The following is a 19,232-nucleotide window of genomic DNA, read 5'->3' on the forward strand; positions in this document are numbered from 1 at the left end:
TGAATTTTTGAGCTGCTAATTTGAAATTCAATATTAAGTGTCCTAAATTATTGAACTATAAATTTAAAATTCAGGACATAAGGTTCTAACTTATGAACACAATTTTCGAACTTTAGGACACGATGTTCTAAAATTTGAATTTTGAGATTTAAACTCTAGGATGTCGTGTCCTGAAGATTGAGCGAAATGACTAATTTTTTAAATACATTATAAATTCTGGATATTCTTTAAACAACATGTATAAAAGTGGCTACCTGGTGTCATTTTCACCCCTTGTGCATACAAGTTGGGCCGCGTATGAGATAGCCCAACTAAGCACCAGCCCAATTGGATTTCGTGGTTAATCAACCCAATTGAGTTGTAATCTCTTCTTCTTATAGGGAGTTTAAATATAGAATTCATTAGGATTTTTTCATTTCTATACAATATTTTAAATCTATTTGCCAAAATTATTTAAATTTTGTACATTATCCGCCTTAAACAAATTTTTCGTACAATTTATATACAATTCATTATTATTGCCTTAAATTATGGAGTTCTTTGCTTGAATAATGGCGTAATTGAAGGGAATGAAGTCCAAATTGTCCTTCCATCTAAACAAGACTCATTCCAATTGTGTGTTACCTATTTTAAGTCATAATTAGAACAAATATAATTTACATACAAATTTCATAAAACTATTATAAAACTCTAATACAATTTTATATGTATATTATATATCATGTCGTCTTTTTCTTCTTCATCTTCTTCTTTTTCGAATTTCAATATGAAAATCCAACCAAAATCAAATCTAATCTTCACCAAATATCCTCAAAATCGAGATATAAACTCCATAGAATATTCTCAATCGTTTGCAATAACACCAAATCCAAACAAATAAAATTTTTAAAAAAATCCTAATTTGAATTCAAGGTTTCGAATTTTTTTTTTAATGTCTGTCAATGGTGGAGAGTCAAACACCTTTGAAATTTATTGATTGACAATTTCAATTCGAACAATCGAGCCAAAAATGGGAAGTTTACATAAATACATGTAGAATCGTAAAATGTTTCATAATCTACAACTATAAAGTAATTAACATATTCTACAACTTAAACACGGTAAAAGGATAAAAGAAATAGCTCTTATATATGGTAGCATCCTATAAATGAGAAACTGAATATCAAAACATATTTAATAAAATCAATTGTTCCCTAAAAATACTCTATCACAATCCCTATAAATAAGGAAAGGCCATAAGGAAACTAAATACGAAAAATTCTTCATTTTTTATTTTTATTTTATTCTCCTTCTCAACCACATTCTCAACAAACAATCCATTCGTTACATTAGTAGGAGAAATAATCTTTAAATAAAATTTGCCCAAAAAAGGAAACAAAATACATCAAAATCAATATATAGCATGTAAACTTTAATACTAAAATAATTCAATAGGAACTAATGTACCATCATATAACAAAGATATGAAGTATTGTATATTATATATATATACCAAGTGTCATATAAGTTTATATTATATAATGTATTGTATATTATATTCACAGTGGTATATATCCGATAAACTAAAATGGTATTATACAATAAAAGGTATGTTGTATTGTATACTTATACCAATGTCATATAAGTTTATATTATATCATATATTGTATACGATATTTATTAGTAGTATACATCATATTTTTTTTCCCTCAACGTATACGTCAGATGAACTAAAGTGATACTATACACTGAAGGTATGTTGTATTGTATATTTATATATATTTTCATATAAATTTATACTATAAAATATATTATATGCTATATTTATTATTAGTATACAGGAGATATATTTTTTAATAATGGGGGAGAGGCTTGGGACATTGGGATATACTCGAATCCTTTAATGGAGAAATTGAAAAAAACTTAATATGGATATATATGTTTTAGGTAAGAGAGAATCTCAAGCGAGATATATAAAGATATGTTTTAGGTATGAAAATCTCAAAGAAAATATACATTAATACATAGTATATGTATATATTATATTGTGTATTACTTGTTAATAATATTTGTTTTTTTTTTCCAGTTCAATGTTTCTTCAATCTGAACATTATCTCTACTATCACTGTTCATGATTTTCTGAGCAATCTATTTTGACCTATACAGAATATATGGGACGAAGAAAAGGGGGATAGACGATTGTAATATACTGGAATATCTTTTATTGGAGAAATCGGGGAGAAAATTGATAGTGATAGATACGTTAGATGAGAGAGAATCAGAAAGAGATATCTTTTAAGTGAGAGAAAATCTCAAGGGAGAAATTTTAGGATATGAAAAGTTGTACATAGTTTAATTAAAAAGGTAAGATTTAAAATAAGTTGTACTAAAAGTAATTACAGGGATTATAAATAAGTCTTTAAAATATTGTATTTTATGTAAATTCCTCAAATATATATTTACTATCCATATGCTGCTAGCCCGCGATTAAAATGCCAACAAAAAAGGGGAAGCCCAAAAAAGATCGAAACTCCAGCCGTGGCAAATTAAGTAGAAATGGCGTGGGGTAGTCACTCTTTAAAGTGGTATTAACTTTTTATCCAGTATTTTTAATGTTGAGCAAAAGTAGCCACTACTCTATTAAAATTAATATGAGAAGACGAAGTCACCCTTTCTTCTATCTCTTTTCCATCCCAAACCTTGTATCAAAATTTCAAAACCCTTTCTCCTGATCAAAATTTCTAAAACTCGTTAATTCTCTCCCCCATGCAGTAAGTTCTTCCCCAACTTCATCCCACTTCCTAAATTCAAAGGCAGACCACTTTTCCAACTTTATTTATTTTTCTTTTTCTTTTGGTTGGTTAGGTTCTTGTTGTTTTTTAGGCTTCATGTTTTAATTAATCTGATAGTTATTATTTGTTATATGTCGTGGTTTTGACTGTACTGTTTCCATTTAGTTGATGGGACCCTTTACCATTTTATGGAATTGAATTTTGATTGGAAAACTGAGAGATCTAAATTTTCAAAAAAAAAAAAAAAATCAAAAAAAATTCAAAAATAAAGTTGTTTCTTTTTGTTATTAGCTTTCTGTTGTGTAATTTGACATCAATCTTATATGTAAATTGCAATTATTATTATTTTTATTTGTGAAAAGATATAAATAACGTTTGGTTTTCTGCTACGTTATGGATCCTGAATTTACAGTTAGAAGTTCAAAAGTTAAGGATACTTGGTCCTGAACTTTGAGTTCCAAGTTCAAAAGTCAAGGACACTTGGTCCTGAACTTAGAATTGCAAGTTCAAAAGTTAAGGACACTTGGTTCTGAACTTAGACTAACAAGCTCAAAAGTTAAGGACAATAGGTCCGGAACTTACAGTTACAAGTTCAAAAGTTGAGGACAATAGGTCATGAACTTAGACTAACAAGTTCAAAAGTTAAGGACAACAGGTCCGGAATTTACAGTTACAAGTTCAAAAGTTAAGGACAATAGGTCCTGAAGTCCTAAACTTAGACTAACAAGCTCAAAAGTTAAGGACAATAGGTCCTGAACTTAGGCTAAGAGCCCAAAAGTTAAGGACAATAGGTCATGAACTTACTGTTACAAGTTCAAAAGTTAAGGACAATAGGTCCTGAACTTAGACTAACAAGCTCAAAAGTTAAGGACAATATGTCCTAAACTTAGGCTAAGAAGCCCAAAAGTTAAGGACAATATGTCCTGAACTTAGACTAACAAGCTCAAAAGTTAAGGACACTTGGTCTTGAACTTACAGTTACAAGTTCAAAAGTTAAGGACATGTAGTCCTGAGGTCCTAAACTTAGAGTTATAAGTTCAAAAGTTAAGGACATGTAGTCCTGAAGTTAAGTTCAAAAGTTAAGGACATGAGCAGAAGGGTATTTTCCTTCGGGCAGTTAAAGTTTACTAAAGCAGTGGCTAAAGACTAAAAATATTTTAAACAGTGGCTTAAAAGTAAATACATATGTTATTAGTGGCTAACCGTGCCTTTCCCCGCAAATTAAGTCATTAGGTCTGAGCTCTAAGAATTTGAATACAAATCCCATACAAATGTCAAACAATGAAGCCCATTGAACACTGCCCATATCAAAATATGAAGCCCCTTTGTCTTAAGTTGGAAATAGGAAACAAAAGCCACTAAACAGAAAATAAGATTGAGACAAAAACAACCTCAAACTAAGACAGAAAAAGACACTAAACCATACGTTTCATCCTCGTCCATAAATTTTGGAACCTTCTCTATTTTAGCATTTGTGTTCATCTCCTTTTCCTGTGGAAAGTTGCCAAACCTCCTTACATAAGATTAAGAAACAATTAATAGGGACAAAGAAAAGAGAAAAAAATACTAATAATACCAAGTTGATATATATATATATATATATATATATATATATATATATATATATATATATATATATATATACCTTTTAATCTTAAAGGTTAGTGTAGCAGTGTATAAACTGCCAAGTTTCTATTACGGTGGTAGAGGTTAGAATATTTGTATTGGGTAAAATTTAGAATTTACAAGTGTACGTCTTTCGAGCAGACACGTAGCAGTGGTGATAGAATAGATATGAGTTAGTTGATACCGAATACAAATACGTGATCTGTATTATGCGATATAAAGATCGAAAAAGTAAAATTGAAAGCAAGACCCCTATTAAAGAAAACTACATTAAAGGGGCAGCCGTTTGAGAAATCTCAGCATTTACTCCAAACTCTATGGAGTCATCAAAAGGGATATTTATTCATTTTTAAGAAGGTGAGATTTAGAGATCTTGTCTCCTCAGACTTAACTATAAACAATAGTATTTGCACTCATAGGAGTAATAACAAAGCTACTTATTACAAAATATTATGGTGCGATCAAAGGTATAGTCAGAATTTCAAGCTTACGAGTTCGGGATTCAGTTAGTGGATTTTAAATTAATAATTTATACATGTTCAATAGATTTTTTAAGATAAATACAAGGTTCAAAATAAAGATACTGGATTCGGCCGAACCCGCTCCTACCAGTACTCTAGCTCCGCCCTTGGGTGTGATGAATAAGTTTTCTCCATCCGTAATCAGAAATCTCGTGTTTGAATCCTAAAAAGAAAGAAAAATCTTGTTCGGAAATGTTTTCTTCTTCAATGAGTCTTACACAGGTATCGAACACCGCGTGAGAAATTAAAATAAAAAAAAAGCCACCTACTCCTCATTTTTTGGGAAAAAAAAGTTTACTCCTTATTTGAGACGGTGGGGGCTTAAAATAATAAAGCCCCTATAACTAACACTGAACAACTAAACCAACTTACTTTCCCAAATGGACACACAATGGAGGGACAAAAAACTATATCCAGCATTAGGCATTTTCACCATTCTTTCTCTTTTATACTTCAGCTTCAGTGACAACCTTAATTTTTCCTTCCCACAAATCTTTCTAAGGCAACCAAAGATGGGTTTTGTTGGAGTTAATAAAACTCAATTTGTGATCAAGAATGAGGACCCAAAGACTCATTCTTTAACATTTCAAGAATTGTATATTAATGGGTGGAATTCTTATTGGTTAATGGAAGAAAGTGTGTGGGAATCTTCAAGGTATAGAGTCTCTGAGATGTTGAGAAGAGGTGCTGAAATGGGGTTGAATGTTTGTAGGACTTGGGCTTTTAGTGATGGTGGTGGGCCCAATGATCTTCAGCTACTACCTGGTGTCTTTAATGAAAGAGTCTTTAAGGTTCTTCACTTCTATTTCTAAATTGCTAATTTTTCTTGGTTTTTATTTGAATTATGTTTTTTACTTTATGTTAGGTTGTATTTGGCTTTTGTTTATTTTTATAGCAATTATAAGGTAAGGCCCGAGTCTTTATATAAGGTAGGCATATGTTAAATGCTATACTGCAATAACCGGGTAGCTCGATGGATTAAGCTCCCGCTATGCGCGAGATCCGGGGAAGGGCCGGACCACAAGAGTCTATTGTATGCAGCCTTACCCTGCATTTAAATGCTATGCTGCAATATTTGGTAGTATTTCTACCTTCAGTTGTATCGTAAGTGAGTAATCGATAAGTAACCAAGGTGCGGTCTAGCAGTCAATGAGGTGGGACGAAAATCATGGGTGACCAGGGAATTGAAAAAAGAAAAATATGTAATTTCTTCCAGTCTACCTCAACCTTGGTGGACTGAGTAACGCGTTTACTAGTTTTTAGGTACCCATAAAATACTCGAGATGTCAGCAAACTGTCCCGAACATTTCCGATTTAAAAAAATGAAGAATCAACCAACTTATAGTACCTTGTTCTCACTGGGTTTGGATATTCAGTTAAACATTCAAAACTTAGCAAAGCTTTACTATGGACAGACTAGCTTTAGGTCATACCATTGATGTACTATGAAATCATAACTTAAACCGAAAGGGTTTTATGCAAGAGTACACTGAGAGGACTCAACTTTTTGGTGTTTAACATACTGAAACGTCAGCTAAAGCCTACTGGAATCACTTCCAATAGTTTCTATTACTACATCTAGCAATACAAATAGCTAGCACATATTATTCTGCAATGATAGTAGTAATGCAAAATGTACTTGGATATCAGCATTCATGAGTACCGAGTACCAACTGCTATTATGCAGATCCATGCAACTTAGCTTTGTGCTGATAGTGGATTGTGTTATAGATGGAAGAAGATACAAATTTACTTAGTATTTGTTCAAAATCCATTATATTCAATCTTAATCCATTATATTCAATCTTTGTTAAAAAATCCAATGCCATAAGAACGCTGCAAAAAGTAGCAACAGAAACAACAGACTAGAGCCGTCAATATGGGCTTGGCCCATTGGGCCACCCCAGCTCGTGATTTAGTAGCGCTGGGCTAGAATTTTTGGAGCCCGTTTAAAAACGAGGTTTTTAAGCCCGGCCAGAGTAAGCCCGTGGCCCGTGAGGCTTGACTGAGGCTGAGCCAGCCTGACCCGTGGGCCTAATAAAATATTTATTTAAAATATATAAAAAATAAAAGTATACTGCCTTTAGAGATGGAAAGTCAGAATTGGATCTTTACTAAGAGGAAAACTTGATCTTGAGAAGTTTCAAGATATGATGTTGTCATGTATTGGAAGGACCATTCTAGAAAATATCCCGATCTTTCAATGATGGTACGTGATGTACTTAGCATTCTTATTACCATTGTACCATCGGAATCAACATTTAGCATCGGTGGCGTGTTCAGAAGTTGCATTTATTATGAAAATGTCCAAACACTTGTTACTACTTGAAATTGGCTGCACAGGTTTTCCCGAACTCAAACTGGTAATATTTTTTATGTGAATTTAAATATTATTATTTTTTAAAATTTAATTATTTTTAATATTTAACTAATTAATATTGCATATGAATTGTAGATGAAAGTGAAGATGTTAAGACAACATTGTCACAAGCGGATTCAAATGTGTTTGATGAAGATGATGTGTTGGATATCTCATAAGCATCATGAACGTTCTCTTGAATAATTTGTTTTAAGTTTTGACTTTTACTAAATGAAATATAGTCATGTCTTTTACTTTTTTAGTATTTATTGTGATATATTGGAACAATATAAAAAGTTATTAAGTTTTGCGTATTTTTTCCAATAAGATATTTTTTAACTTTTAAATAATTATCTTTTTTTAGGTCAGAACTTAAAGATAAAATATAAAATTATATTTTTAAAAATGATGGGCCGGCCCGTGGGGCCCGTGGCCCACATAGGGCTGGGGTGGGCTGACCATTATAAGGCCCATCAAAATGGTGGGCTAGCCCAGCCCAGCCCGTCAATTGCTAAAGCCTACGTGGGCTGGGTTGGACTAGCCCGACCCGGCACATATTGACAACTCTACAACAGACTAGTAGAGCACCACTAGAAAAAGCAAACAATATAGTTCGGCATTTGCAATTTCTAACGATTATCTTGCCACTGTATCTGCAAGCAAATATCCATAGAATTCTGTTCGTCTTAGTGGGACTATTACAAATTATTGTGCTTGGCCTTTCTTAGTGATGCAGTTTTAGGCCATATTTACAAGTCCAATCCTAGTACTGGAAATCGCCACCCGTTTTTCTCACTTTGATATAGTCTAATTATCCTATCAACTTCAGGGATTGGATTATGTTATTGTTGAGGCAAGGAAGCATAACATCAGATTAATCCTCAGTCTTGTAAACAATTTAAATGCTTATGGTGGCACTGCTCAATATGTGAGGTGGGCGCAAGAAGCTGGTACCAATGTGTCTTCATCAGGTGATGCATTCTTTACCAACCCAACGGTCAAAGCGTACTACAAGTCTTTTGTCAAGGTAAGTTCAAATTGAGCATTATTATTCCAGTGAATAATGTGAATCCAATATACCTTGGAAAACATTTTTTTTTTTTTTAATTCCTGGCGACCAGCTCTCTCTTTCCTTTTCTTATACTCTCCGTTTGTTAGCATCTTTTGTTCACTTAGAAGGTTCGACACTATGTGCAAGCATCCAATTGGTATTATAAACAGTTTGCAGCATCTAACTAGTTTAAGATCTGTTTTAGGCCTTCAATAGTCTTGATCCGCTCTAACTTGACATGTATCTTCTGAATCTCCTGAGGAGTTGCACCAATATCATGTCTTAGATGCACGTTTAAATTTTAATTATTGCTGCATAATATCAGTATAGGATCCGGAGAAGTACATGTATAACCTGAAATGTATGAGGCTCAAGTTTCATATTATTGCTTTTTTCTTACTACTTCCAACTAAGAGTAACGATCCAAGAAATGAGATCATTCTGCCATTCTTACTACATCCTAAGTTTTCTCCTTGAGAAACTGTTGGTAGCTATTGTTCTTTGTTCCAGTAAAGTTGTACTGATCAAAGCAAAGAGGACATGATTTTGGAGACATAGCGTACTAGTCATTGTTTGGTTTACCTATTCTAATTACTGAGGAAAAATACCTAGATCGTTGAAATTCTTCTGGAGGGGGCGTCATAAAAGCACTTTGCGATGAAAACTTCAGCAACTTTTGATGCATTTCCACGTCCAAATTCTGATAGTTCTATCAATTATTCATATTCTTGTATGCTACTGAGATTGTACTAAAATTTATCTCCAATGTGCTCCAACTAACCTCCTAATTTAACTTGTCTTTCTTAGTTAAGCGACTTCTTTCTGTATACTTGAATGTGATCAAATGAGCACATTATAATTCGTTACTCTTTTTGGGCACGATAGGCTGTTGTGACAAGAAAAAACTCCATAAGTGGAGTTAAATATTCAGAAGAACCAGCCATATTTGCGTGGGAACTCATAAATGAACCTCGCTGTGAATCCAGTTCATCAGCTGCTGCTCTTCAGGTGAGTTTTTTTGGATTATACAGATTGTTAGTAAGATTTGCCCCTCAATGACACAGGAAAAACAGAATATTGAAGCAAGAGCGAATAACATGCTCTTATCTTAGGTGGAACAATCTTGTGTAGTAAATTGGTTTTCCTTATTCAGGAAAATAAAGCATCTGGCATAGATTCACTCATCATGATGCATCTAGTACCTTCTTATATTTAGCTTGAACAGTGATTTCGTGAACAGGCATGGATCGTTGAGATGGCTGGATTTGTCAAAAATCTGGATCAGAAGCATCTTGTGACTATTGGACTCGAGGGCTTCTATGGTGTGGAAAAAACTGGAAGCTTTGGAGTGAACCCCGGGAAATGGGCTGCATCACTTGGAGTGGACTTCATTGAGAACTCGGCTATTGACAACATCGATTTTACTTCTGTTCATGCTTACCCCCATAGTTGGTTAGTCAAGCAGAATAAATTTGTTCTGAACCAGATACATTGTCTCATATTCTCATGCAGTGTAAACAGAAATACTTATGTGTTTATCACTATTTCCTTATTGATTCTGTTAAACCATGTTGTGTTGCAGGATTCAAGGTATAAATTCAGACGCGAAAGTAGAGTTTCTATCTCATTGGGTTGATTCTCACATTAGTGAAGCTGAAAAGATCCTTAAAAAGCCAGTTCTCTTCACAGAAGTCGGGTTTCCCTCAAGTACGCAAAAGGAAGGATTACATGACAGAAATATTTATCTGAAAATAGTTTATGACAAGATTTATGAGTCAGCAAAGAAGAGGAAAGCTGGTGCAGGCGCCTTAGTTTGGCAGTTGTTGGTGGAAGGAATGGAGCGATATGGTGACAAGTTCTCGTTTATAGCGTGGAAGCATCCCTCTACGTATAAACTGATAGTACAGCAATCTTGCAGGCTACTCAATACATCTTCTCAAGGCGTCTCACATAGAAAACTCAATCGAAAAGATCATTGTTTAGCTAATGCATCTTGATAGTTGATTCATCTTCCTTGGGGAGACGGATAAACGAACGATGAAAGTTACCTCTAGAAATAGCCAGTCTTGATTGATTTTTTCTGACATTGATCAATGGTATGTAAAAGAAGCAACTCTGAGCAAGTGTTAGCTGGAGGAGTGCAACAATCAGCTCATTTTATCAGGTACATAAACTCAGGTTTCTGTTGATGTATATTTTATCTCGTTTGTACATATTACAATAGTTCTCCCTACTCTTTTGTTTTATAGTGCCGGGTCTATTTACTGGTTATTGCTATTGTTTTCGTCTATTTTCTGGCTTTTATGTTGCTGTTATTATTCCTTTGGTTTCTGTTGATGGAACTGATATATTGTCTCTTCTCGTTTTCTTGAGCCGAGAGTCTTCCGGAAACAACCTTTCTACCCCTCGAGGTAGGAGTAAGGTCTGCGTACACACTACCTTCCCCAGACCCCACTAGTGGGATTTTACTGGGTCGTTGCTGTTGTGGTGGTACATATTACAATAGCAAAAGCATGTAAGTGGTTAATTCCATTTCAATTGAAATAATAAGTGATTTTTTTCTGTAACATCACAAGTCATGTGTCATCAATTCTGTACATCATTTGGCACTTAATGTTCTCCACGACAGAAGTACATGACATGTGGTAGGGAGCGCTTCTCCCTTTAATGGGCTATACACCTTATACGGCGCGAATCTGGAATAGTAATTCAGATGCAGGATGCATAAAGCCAAAAAAAAAAAAAAGGAGAAAAAACAACTGCAAGAGGTGAAGAGGTCTTCTTATAAGAGCAGTCCAACTCATAGTTTAGCCTTGTATTAAGATAATAATGCTATTTATCAATTGATAATGTCTTACTAAATTCATTGTGTTAGAGCAATATATGCATAATTAATATAACACACTGAACTGTGTACAACATCATAGGTGTTTACCCGTAAAATGGTCAGTTGAATTTATATGCGGTTTATAGACAAGCGAATCGATTTGATACCAAAATGATAAATAAATTAAATAAGAATATAAGACTTAACGTTGAATCGAAATGAGACAGCAGAGATCTTGGTTCCGGGAGCAGAGCTTCCAGAGACAGATTTATAAGCAAGAAGATAAAGTGTTATTGAGCTTTGAGCAGTATATAGCATAAGTTTGTCAGAAAATTCGTCTCCTTACAATGGCTGTTGAACTCATTATTTATATTTGCATCTAGGAAACAAGGTCTTAGGATCAAGCCCCTCTTAAATGACAATTATGGGAGCCATTGAAAAATATGTAACAACAATCTATGAATGCCATATTCTTTGTAACGGCCTATGTGCTTAATGTTATAAAATATTCCCCATTGAATGTCACTGGATGACCGGTATTTATTTGTCTGTATGAGCAACATTTCTTCCGGGACAACCAAGATTGTTGTCTCCGGGCTTGATTTCCACCCGTCTTGCTTTCCATCTGTCTCTGATTTCACGTGTCACTCTATTATACGAACATTTAATATGAACCAATTTTACCCTATTGTCAGGAGTAATATGAATTAATATTGATTTGGCAAAGATAATATCTACTTTTGACATATAATCTCCTCTATTTGTTGTTATAAAAAATGGAAGGATCCTTAAATAGGGGATTAGAGCTTCTGTAATTTCAACGGTGTAATACGACATGTGTTTATGTAAAAATACACAAACTTTTAAAGCTAGACATGCAAATACAATTATTACAAAGCAACATTTTTGAAGGAGTTATATGCTAATAGAAAATATAGAGAAAATTTTACAATTTACGTTCTTATTTTGTACAATATCGGTTTTGATGAGCTTAAATGAAATGATATAATCGGTGAGGATTCGTATAGCTCACCCCAACTTGAGAATTGAGACAATATTATTGGCGTAAAATTTTCGAAAAATCAGTTCACACTGTAAGGCCCCCCCAAGAAAAAAGAAATGCGATACCGGCTGTGATCACATACTTGACACAAATCCGTCATTTTTATTCTTCAGCTTAAACGGGACAAAAATAGCTATTTGGCACTCTAGGGAGTTATCCTAAATACTACTATTAGACCAATGTTAATGTTTATTAGGATAGGTTTCTTATATTACATTCTTACGGATATTGCCTTTTTTCAAACCCTGTGTAAATGCGTAATATTTTGTGCATCTGCATGTCCTTTTTCTCCTATTAGCCAATTAGGGACGGAGCTAGAGCTTCAGTAACGGATTCGGCTGAACCTAGTAGCTTTAATGCAAAATGTATATTTGTCTTAAGAAATCTATTGAATAAGTACAAATTCTTATTTTAGAACCCAATAACATAAAAGGCTAGAACCCCGAACCCAGTATCTTCAAATTCCGGCTCCGTCTCTATAGACCTACACTCTGGAATTGCTCTTTTAAAACAGCATTAATTTCCATTTATTGCTCCAAACAATTATAGTAAGGCCATGTCTTGGGTTGTTCAATAGTGACTCATCATCTTGTTATAGTCTTAAATGTTGACGACTTTGTCCTGCACTATCAATGAATAATGCTTCATAAATGAGTTCAATATTTCAATTGGGTAGCTAGTGTGGCAAAGAAATGATCTCTTGTCACCATATATAATTTGAATAAAAAAAATTGATTCTATAAAGATTTTTATATTTATTTTGCCGTTTTCCTCTGTTTTTTTTTTGTTGTGTAAAAAGAATTATTATATTTACACGACCAAATTACTTGAAACGTAATTACAGGTTAACTTTTATGATAAACATCAAGTAGTAACTTCATAAAATGATAATTGATTAACTATAACATATTAAAGTATACTTGTTGCAACAAATTTATGCAGATAAAAATAAAACTGCAATCACAAACAACTATAAAGAAAAAAAATTATTTTATTGATAAACATTGTAGGTTGCAACTCTATTTATCCCTTGATTCTTCCCTCCGATTTATTCTACGTGATTCGAGGGCCTTGGTGTCGTATTTCTCGAATGTAGGACTTTAAGCAAGACATATTTGACATGTCTTTGATCTCCTAATATATTCCAAGAGTTTCATGGAATTTCGGAGATCTCATATGTGATCTCTTTGTGCATATTCCGAGAGTTTATGGAATTTGATGAGATCCTCTTTGAAGGACATATGTAACCTTATTTATAGTCATGAATTAGGATTTTGGGTGGAGTAGCCTCCAAGTAACCCTAATAGACTCCTAATATTTCACGAGTTGTCTTGAATTTAGGATTTATCTTGATCTGTTGAAATTTCAGTGTATACAACAGTGATAGTGAAAAAAATTATATATCGTTATAGCCTGTATGGCCAAGCTGCAAAAATTAACTTATTTTGATAAGTGTTTTTTCTCAAGAGTTCTTTTCTCAAAAGTACTTTTGGTTAGAAGCAGTTTGTGTTTGACTAATTAATTTGAAAAACACTTATGAATAACAATTAGTGTTCGGCCAAGTTTTTAAAACTGCTTCTAAGTGCATTTTTTTCAAAAGTGATTTTCAAAAAAGTACTTTTAGAGAGAAACTATTTTTTTCTGCTTCTCTTCAAAAGTTCTTTTTTTCCTTCCAAAAGCTTGGCCAAACACCTCAATTTTTGAAAAAAATATACTTTTGACTAAAAAAAAAAGCGTTTTGACCCCAAAAAAGCTTGATCAAACAGGCTATAATTTGGATAACTTGGATCCTTTATTGTTTACATAGAAAAAGAACAATAAAGAGTTAATTTCTCAAATGGTCTACACGTACTAATTACTATTACCTATAGACTATGTTATTAAATTTTTTTGTTGTTGGTTTTTCATCCGGTTTCGGTATCCACATTAGGATCCGATTAAATAAAGATTCGCGCCGGAAAATTTCAAATTGGGGTAAAACACTCCCTAACAAAGACGACTCCATACCTAGAGACTCGAACCCGAGACCTCTGGTTAAGAAAGAATGAGTACTTATCCCTCAAGATTACAATGACAGTATAAAGAGCAATTAAAACTCTTTCCAAAAAATCAGATTACGTGGATCATCATGTGCAGAATATATTTCCTAATTAGTAAACGTATCTTAGATGACAACTACTTAATTATTTTATGTGAAATATGCCATCTCTCCCCAACCCCACTTCACATGTTCCCTAAGTCAACCATGATATAATATATGTTTTTTTTCTATCAAAAAATAACAAAAACCATCTCTTTCTTTCAATACATTTTCCAAGAAGAAGAAGAAGAGAAATGGAAGGAGAGATCTACAATTTCATAATAGTATGGGCTATTGTTTTAGCAAGTTTATGTTATTCTCACACCATTGTCAAATTCTTTCCCAAAGGCAAATCAAGATTTCTTGCTATAATTCCCATTGTTTGTCTATTTTTCATTCTTCCTCTTTATCTCACTTCCATTAATCTTGGTGGCACTACTTCTTTCTTCATTGCATGGCTAGCCAATTTCAAGCTTCTTCTTTTTGCTTTTGGTCAAGGTCCTTTGTCATCAACCCCACCTTTGCCACTTTCAACATTCATTCCCTTGGCTTGTTTGCCTATAAAGTTTCAAAAGTATTCAACTAGTGATGTTGAAACCACCAAGAAGAGAACAAGGTCAACTTTGAATCATGTAACTAAGTTTGCACTTTTAGCCATTTTGATAAGGGTGTATAGCTATAAAGACTATTTGCATCCTAAAATCATTCTTTTCCTCTATTGCCTACACATTTACTTCATGCTAGAGATCATATTGACCATGGTTAGTACCATGGTTCGTGTCGTGACTCGAGTCGAGCTCGAGCCACCCTTTGATGAGCCTTACTTGGCTAGCTCACTTCAAGATTTCTGGGGTAAGAGGTGGAACCTCATGGTAACTAATATACTTCGTCCGACCATTTACGATCCTGTCCGGTCTATAATGTTAGACCGGATCCCGAGAAAGTGGGCCCCACTTCCTGCTGTTCTCGCGACGTTCTTCGTCTCGGGGCTAATGCATGAAGTGATTTTCTACTACATTGGAAGATTGAAGCCTAGTGGTGAAGTCATGATCTTCTTTCTCATTCATGGATTGGCTTTGGCTCTTGAAATTGTGATCAAGAAAGTGTTGAATGGCAGAATTTGGATTCCTAGAATTATCTCAGGACCATTAGCACTAGCTTTTATAATTTTCACCAGCTTTTGGTTGTTCTTTCCACCATTTTTGAGGGGTGAAACAGAGCTTAAAGCATGTACTGAATCTCTAGCTTTCTTAGAATTCCTCAAGCATGGCAAACTAGTTAGTCCAACTAATATCACATGTCCACTCTTGTAAGATCTTGAATTTTTTTTTACATATTTGACCGCTCGACCAATAATATTTACAGCCCCTAGCTAATAGATGTACATTATACACAAATAATGTATATATAAATTTGTCTCTTCTCGTTTTTTTTGAGCCGAGAGTCTATCAGAAACATCCTGGCTATTCCCTCGGGGTAGGGGTAAGGTCTGCGTACATACTACTCTCCCCAATCCCTACTTGTGATATTTTACTGGGTCGTTATTGTTGTTGTTGTTTGAACGGATGACTATTCAAGTTAATTTATCAGATTTTTATTCACAATGGACCTTGTCTAGCTAATTTTCACATGTACAATTGTTCTTCTCCTTTAATACCAAGGTTGAATGAGTTATCGGTGGCGGAGGCAGGATCTCCACGAAGGGGGTTCAAAAAAAAAATTGTATCTAGTGGGAATTAAACTCATGACCTTATGTAGATTTTGAACCCCTTGACCACTAAACTACACTTTTGGATTGTGTTAAGGGGGTTCAAAACTTAATATATAGAGGTAAAAAATAAATTTTGCCTTATATATACAGTGTATTTTTTCGGCGAAGGGGGTTCAGGTGAACCTCTTGCGCCCCCCTAAATCCGCCCCTGTGAGTTATGATATAATTAATTTGTATGCCATGTGAAATTTCCTACTGTTCAAACATCTATGTGTCTTGTACTACTACTGTCATTGAATTTTAAGATCACTTTCGTGATAAAACTAAGAGCCCGTTTGGACATAAGATTTTTTTCATTTTTTTTTTTAAGAATTTCATTTTTTTTCTCGAAATCTGTGTTTGGCCACTTGAAGATGAATTTTGGAATTTTTCGAAAACTTAAAAACTCCAAAAAAACTATTTTTCAAAATTTTCACTTAGATCACTCACTAAAATTAAAAAACAACTCAAAATTATATTCATGTCCAAATACAACTCAAATTCTCAAATACCGAAAAAAATTTCACTTTTTTTTTTTTTTTTTTTTTTTTTTTTTTGCAAACGCCCACTAATTTTGTCTTTGTCAAAAGCTAACATACAATGTATACGGACATGATAACTTATGATCAAGGAGATCTGATTTCTTAAATCAAATATTTAAAATTCAACTATAAGTAACTCCAAGATAAGATTAATAACTTGTTACAACATTTTATTAAATTGCTTTAAAATTCTAGATTTACCTCTCTTCACATTGCAAATAATTGACCGTAAGTCTTCGATTAAATGTAAATGGATCTCGTCCATCTTATCATATGTCGTTCTTGAAAAGTAACAGTATAACAATAAGTCTTAACTATGACCGCTTATGAATTCATAACACATATAACACATTTAAAACTATGATCAAATAAATATTCCTTCAAAATTCAAATATGTTTAATTATTTGCATTTATAGGATTTAATACATCATCCAGGGATAATACAAAAAAGAGAAGACTAATTGAACCACCAACCTATAGTGACAATAATACATTTATTATAAAAGGAGAATGTTCATATATTATGTATTTTAAATAATTTATTCAAATAATGACACATGGAAAATATATTATAACGCACATCTTATGCTCTTGATTTTGACCCCGTCAAAGTCAAATTCGCATTATTCTTCTAAAGTAAGCCAAGGTTAAGAGACTTTTTTTTTTCGTTTTTCTTTTTCTTTTAATTATAAATTATTTAAGTTACACGCTACTCTTTCCCATGATGTTGACAGACATTTAGGAGCCATTTGGCCAAACACAATTTTTCATTTTTTTAATTTTTAATTTTATTTTTTCCAAAATCAGTGTTTGGCCATGAAATTTTCCATTTTCACTTAAAGATGAATTTCGGAAGTTTTTGAAAATTTGGAAAACTCTAAATTGTTCAGATCTTTCACTTCAAATCACTCACAAAACTTCAAAAATAGCCCAAAATTGTATTTATGTCCAAAAACAACTATATTTTTCAAATACCATCTTCACTGACAATTTTTTTCACTTTTTTTTTTTTTGAAATTTTACAATTCTTATGTCCAAACACCCACTTAGTATAAACAATTTATCACTAAATGACCAAACTAACCTAATCTTACAAGAATGGACATGTGATATTGGAAGGATTAACTAATTTACCATACCTAATAAATTCTAAGAAAGCAAGAGATTCAGTACATCCTTTAACATCTGGTTTACCCCTTAATAAAGGTGGAAAGAACAACCAAAAGCTGGTCAAAATTATAAATCCCAATGCTAATGGGCCTGAGATAATCCTAGGAACCAAAAATTTGCCATTCAACAATTTCTTGATCATAATTTCAAGAGTTAAAGCCACTCCATGAATGATAAAGAAGCATGTGACTTCCCAACTAGGATTTAGTCTTGATATGTAGTAAAAAATCAGCTCATGCATTAGCCCGGACACGAAAAACGTCGCGAGCACGGCAGGAAGTGGGGCCCACTTGGCAGGAATTGGGGCCCACTTCCTCGGGATCCGATCTGACATTATAAACCGGACAGGATCGTAAACGGCCGGACGAAGTATATTGGTTACCATGAGGTTCCACCTCTTACCCCAGAAATCTTGAAGTGAGCTAGTCTTGTAAGGCTCATCAAAGGGTGGCTCGAGCTCAACTCGACTCACGACTCGAACCATGGTGCTAACCGTGGTCAACATGATCTCTAGCACGAAGTAAATGTGTAGGCAATAGAAGAAGAGAATGATTTTTGGATGCAAATGGTCTTTATAGTTATACACCTTAATCAAAATGGCTAGAAGTGCAATTTTGGTAACAAGATTTAAACTTGATTTTGTGTTCTTTTGGATGGTTTTAGTTGATGATGATTGAAATTTAATAGGCAAACAAGCCAAAGGAATGAATGTTGAAAGTGGCAAAGGTGGAGTTGATGACAAAGGACCTTTACCAAAAGCAAAAAGAAGAAGCTTGAAATTGGCTAACCATGCAATGAAAAATGAAGTAGTAGAACCAAGATTAATAGAGGTAAGATAGAGAGGAAGAGTGAAAAATAGACAAACAATGGGAATTATAGCAAGAAATCTTGATTTGCCTTTGGGAAAGAATTTGGCAATTGTGTGAGAGTAACATAAAGATGTTAAAACAATAGCCCATATCACCATGAAATTGTGGATCTCCCCTTCCATTTCTCTTCTGTTTCTTCTTATTTTGGGAAGATGGCTGGATTTAAGTAGGCGTTTGGACATAAAAATTGTATTTTAAAAAAAAATATTTGGAGCTAAGTTGAAAAATGGTATTTGAAATTTAAATTTATTTTTAAACATATATTTCACTTGAAAAAATATTGTAGTTTTGTGAGTGGGAAAAAAAGTTTTAAAAATTATTTGAAAAAAGTGATCAAAAACACTTTTTGATTTTTGAAAACTTTATTTTCCAAAAATTTTAAAAAACTTGCAAAATTTCATGGACAAACATATTTTTTTAATTTTTTTTATGGACAAACGGATCCTTAAAATCCCCTGTATTATTTCTGATAGAAGAATAAAAATACATGTAATGATGATTGACCTAGGGGACATCTTGAAGTGGGGTTGGGGAGGGTTCACATAATTAGATTAGTCTTCATCTGAGATATATTTAATAATTAGGACAGATATATGGCACAT

At 33.4% G+C, this 19,232-nt stretch overlaps 3 protein-coding genes across 3 annotated transcripts; 2 read left to right on the forward strand and 1 right to left on the reverse strand.

Annotated features, from left to right (window-relative positions):
• The first annotated feature begins 5,260 nt into the window (after nucleotides 1-5,260).
• LOC104217812 (mannan endo-1,4-beta-mannosidase 6-like) lies at nucleotides 5,261-10,618 on the forward strand. Its single transcript, XM_009768145.2, has 5 exons — nucleotides 5,261-5,709; nucleotides 8,107-8,304; nucleotides 9,214-9,336; nucleotides 9,569-9,780; nucleotides 9,911-10,618. The coding sequence occupies exons 1-5, from the start codon at nucleotides 5,299-5,301 to the stop codon at nucleotides 10,323-10,325; spliced, it is 1,359 nt and encodes a 452-aa protein (XP_009766447.1). The 5' UTR covers nucleotides 5,261-5,298; the 3' UTR covers nucleotides 10,326-10,618.
• Nucleotides 10,619-14,518: 3,900 nt separating this feature from the next.
• Nucleotides 14,519-15,726, forward strand: LOC104217811 (acyl-CoA--sterol O-acyltransferase 1-like). The gene has a single exon (XM_009768144.1). The coding sequence runs from the start codon at nucleotides 14,553-14,555 to the stop codon at nucleotides 15,609-15,611; it is 1,059 nt and encodes a 352-aa protein (XP_009766446.1). The 5' UTR covers nucleotides 14,519-14,552; the 3' UTR covers nucleotides 15,612-15,726.
• A 1,783-nt stretch (nucleotides 15,727-17,509) lies between these two features.
• LOC104217810 (acyl-CoA--sterol O-acyltransferase 1-like) lies at nucleotides 17,510-18,782 on the reverse strand. Its single transcript, XM_009768143.2, has one exon. The coding sequence runs from the start codon at nucleotides 18,750-18,752 to the stop codon at nucleotides 17,682-17,684; it is 1,071 nt and encodes a 356-aa protein (XP_009766445.1). The 5' UTR covers nucleotides 18,753-18,782; the 3' UTR covers nucleotides 17,510-17,681.
• Between the last annotated feature and the right edge of the window lie 450 nt (nucleotides 18,783-19,232).

The sequence above is a fragment of the Nicotiana sylvestris genome, chromosome 5 (genome assembly GCF_000393655.2).
Source record: "Nicotiana sylvestris chromosome 5, ASM39365v2, whole genome shotgun sequence".
In the NCBI taxonomy this organism is placed as follows: Eukaryota; Viridiplantae; Streptophyta; class Magnoliopsida; order Solanales; family Solanaceae; genus Nicotiana; species Nicotiana sylvestris.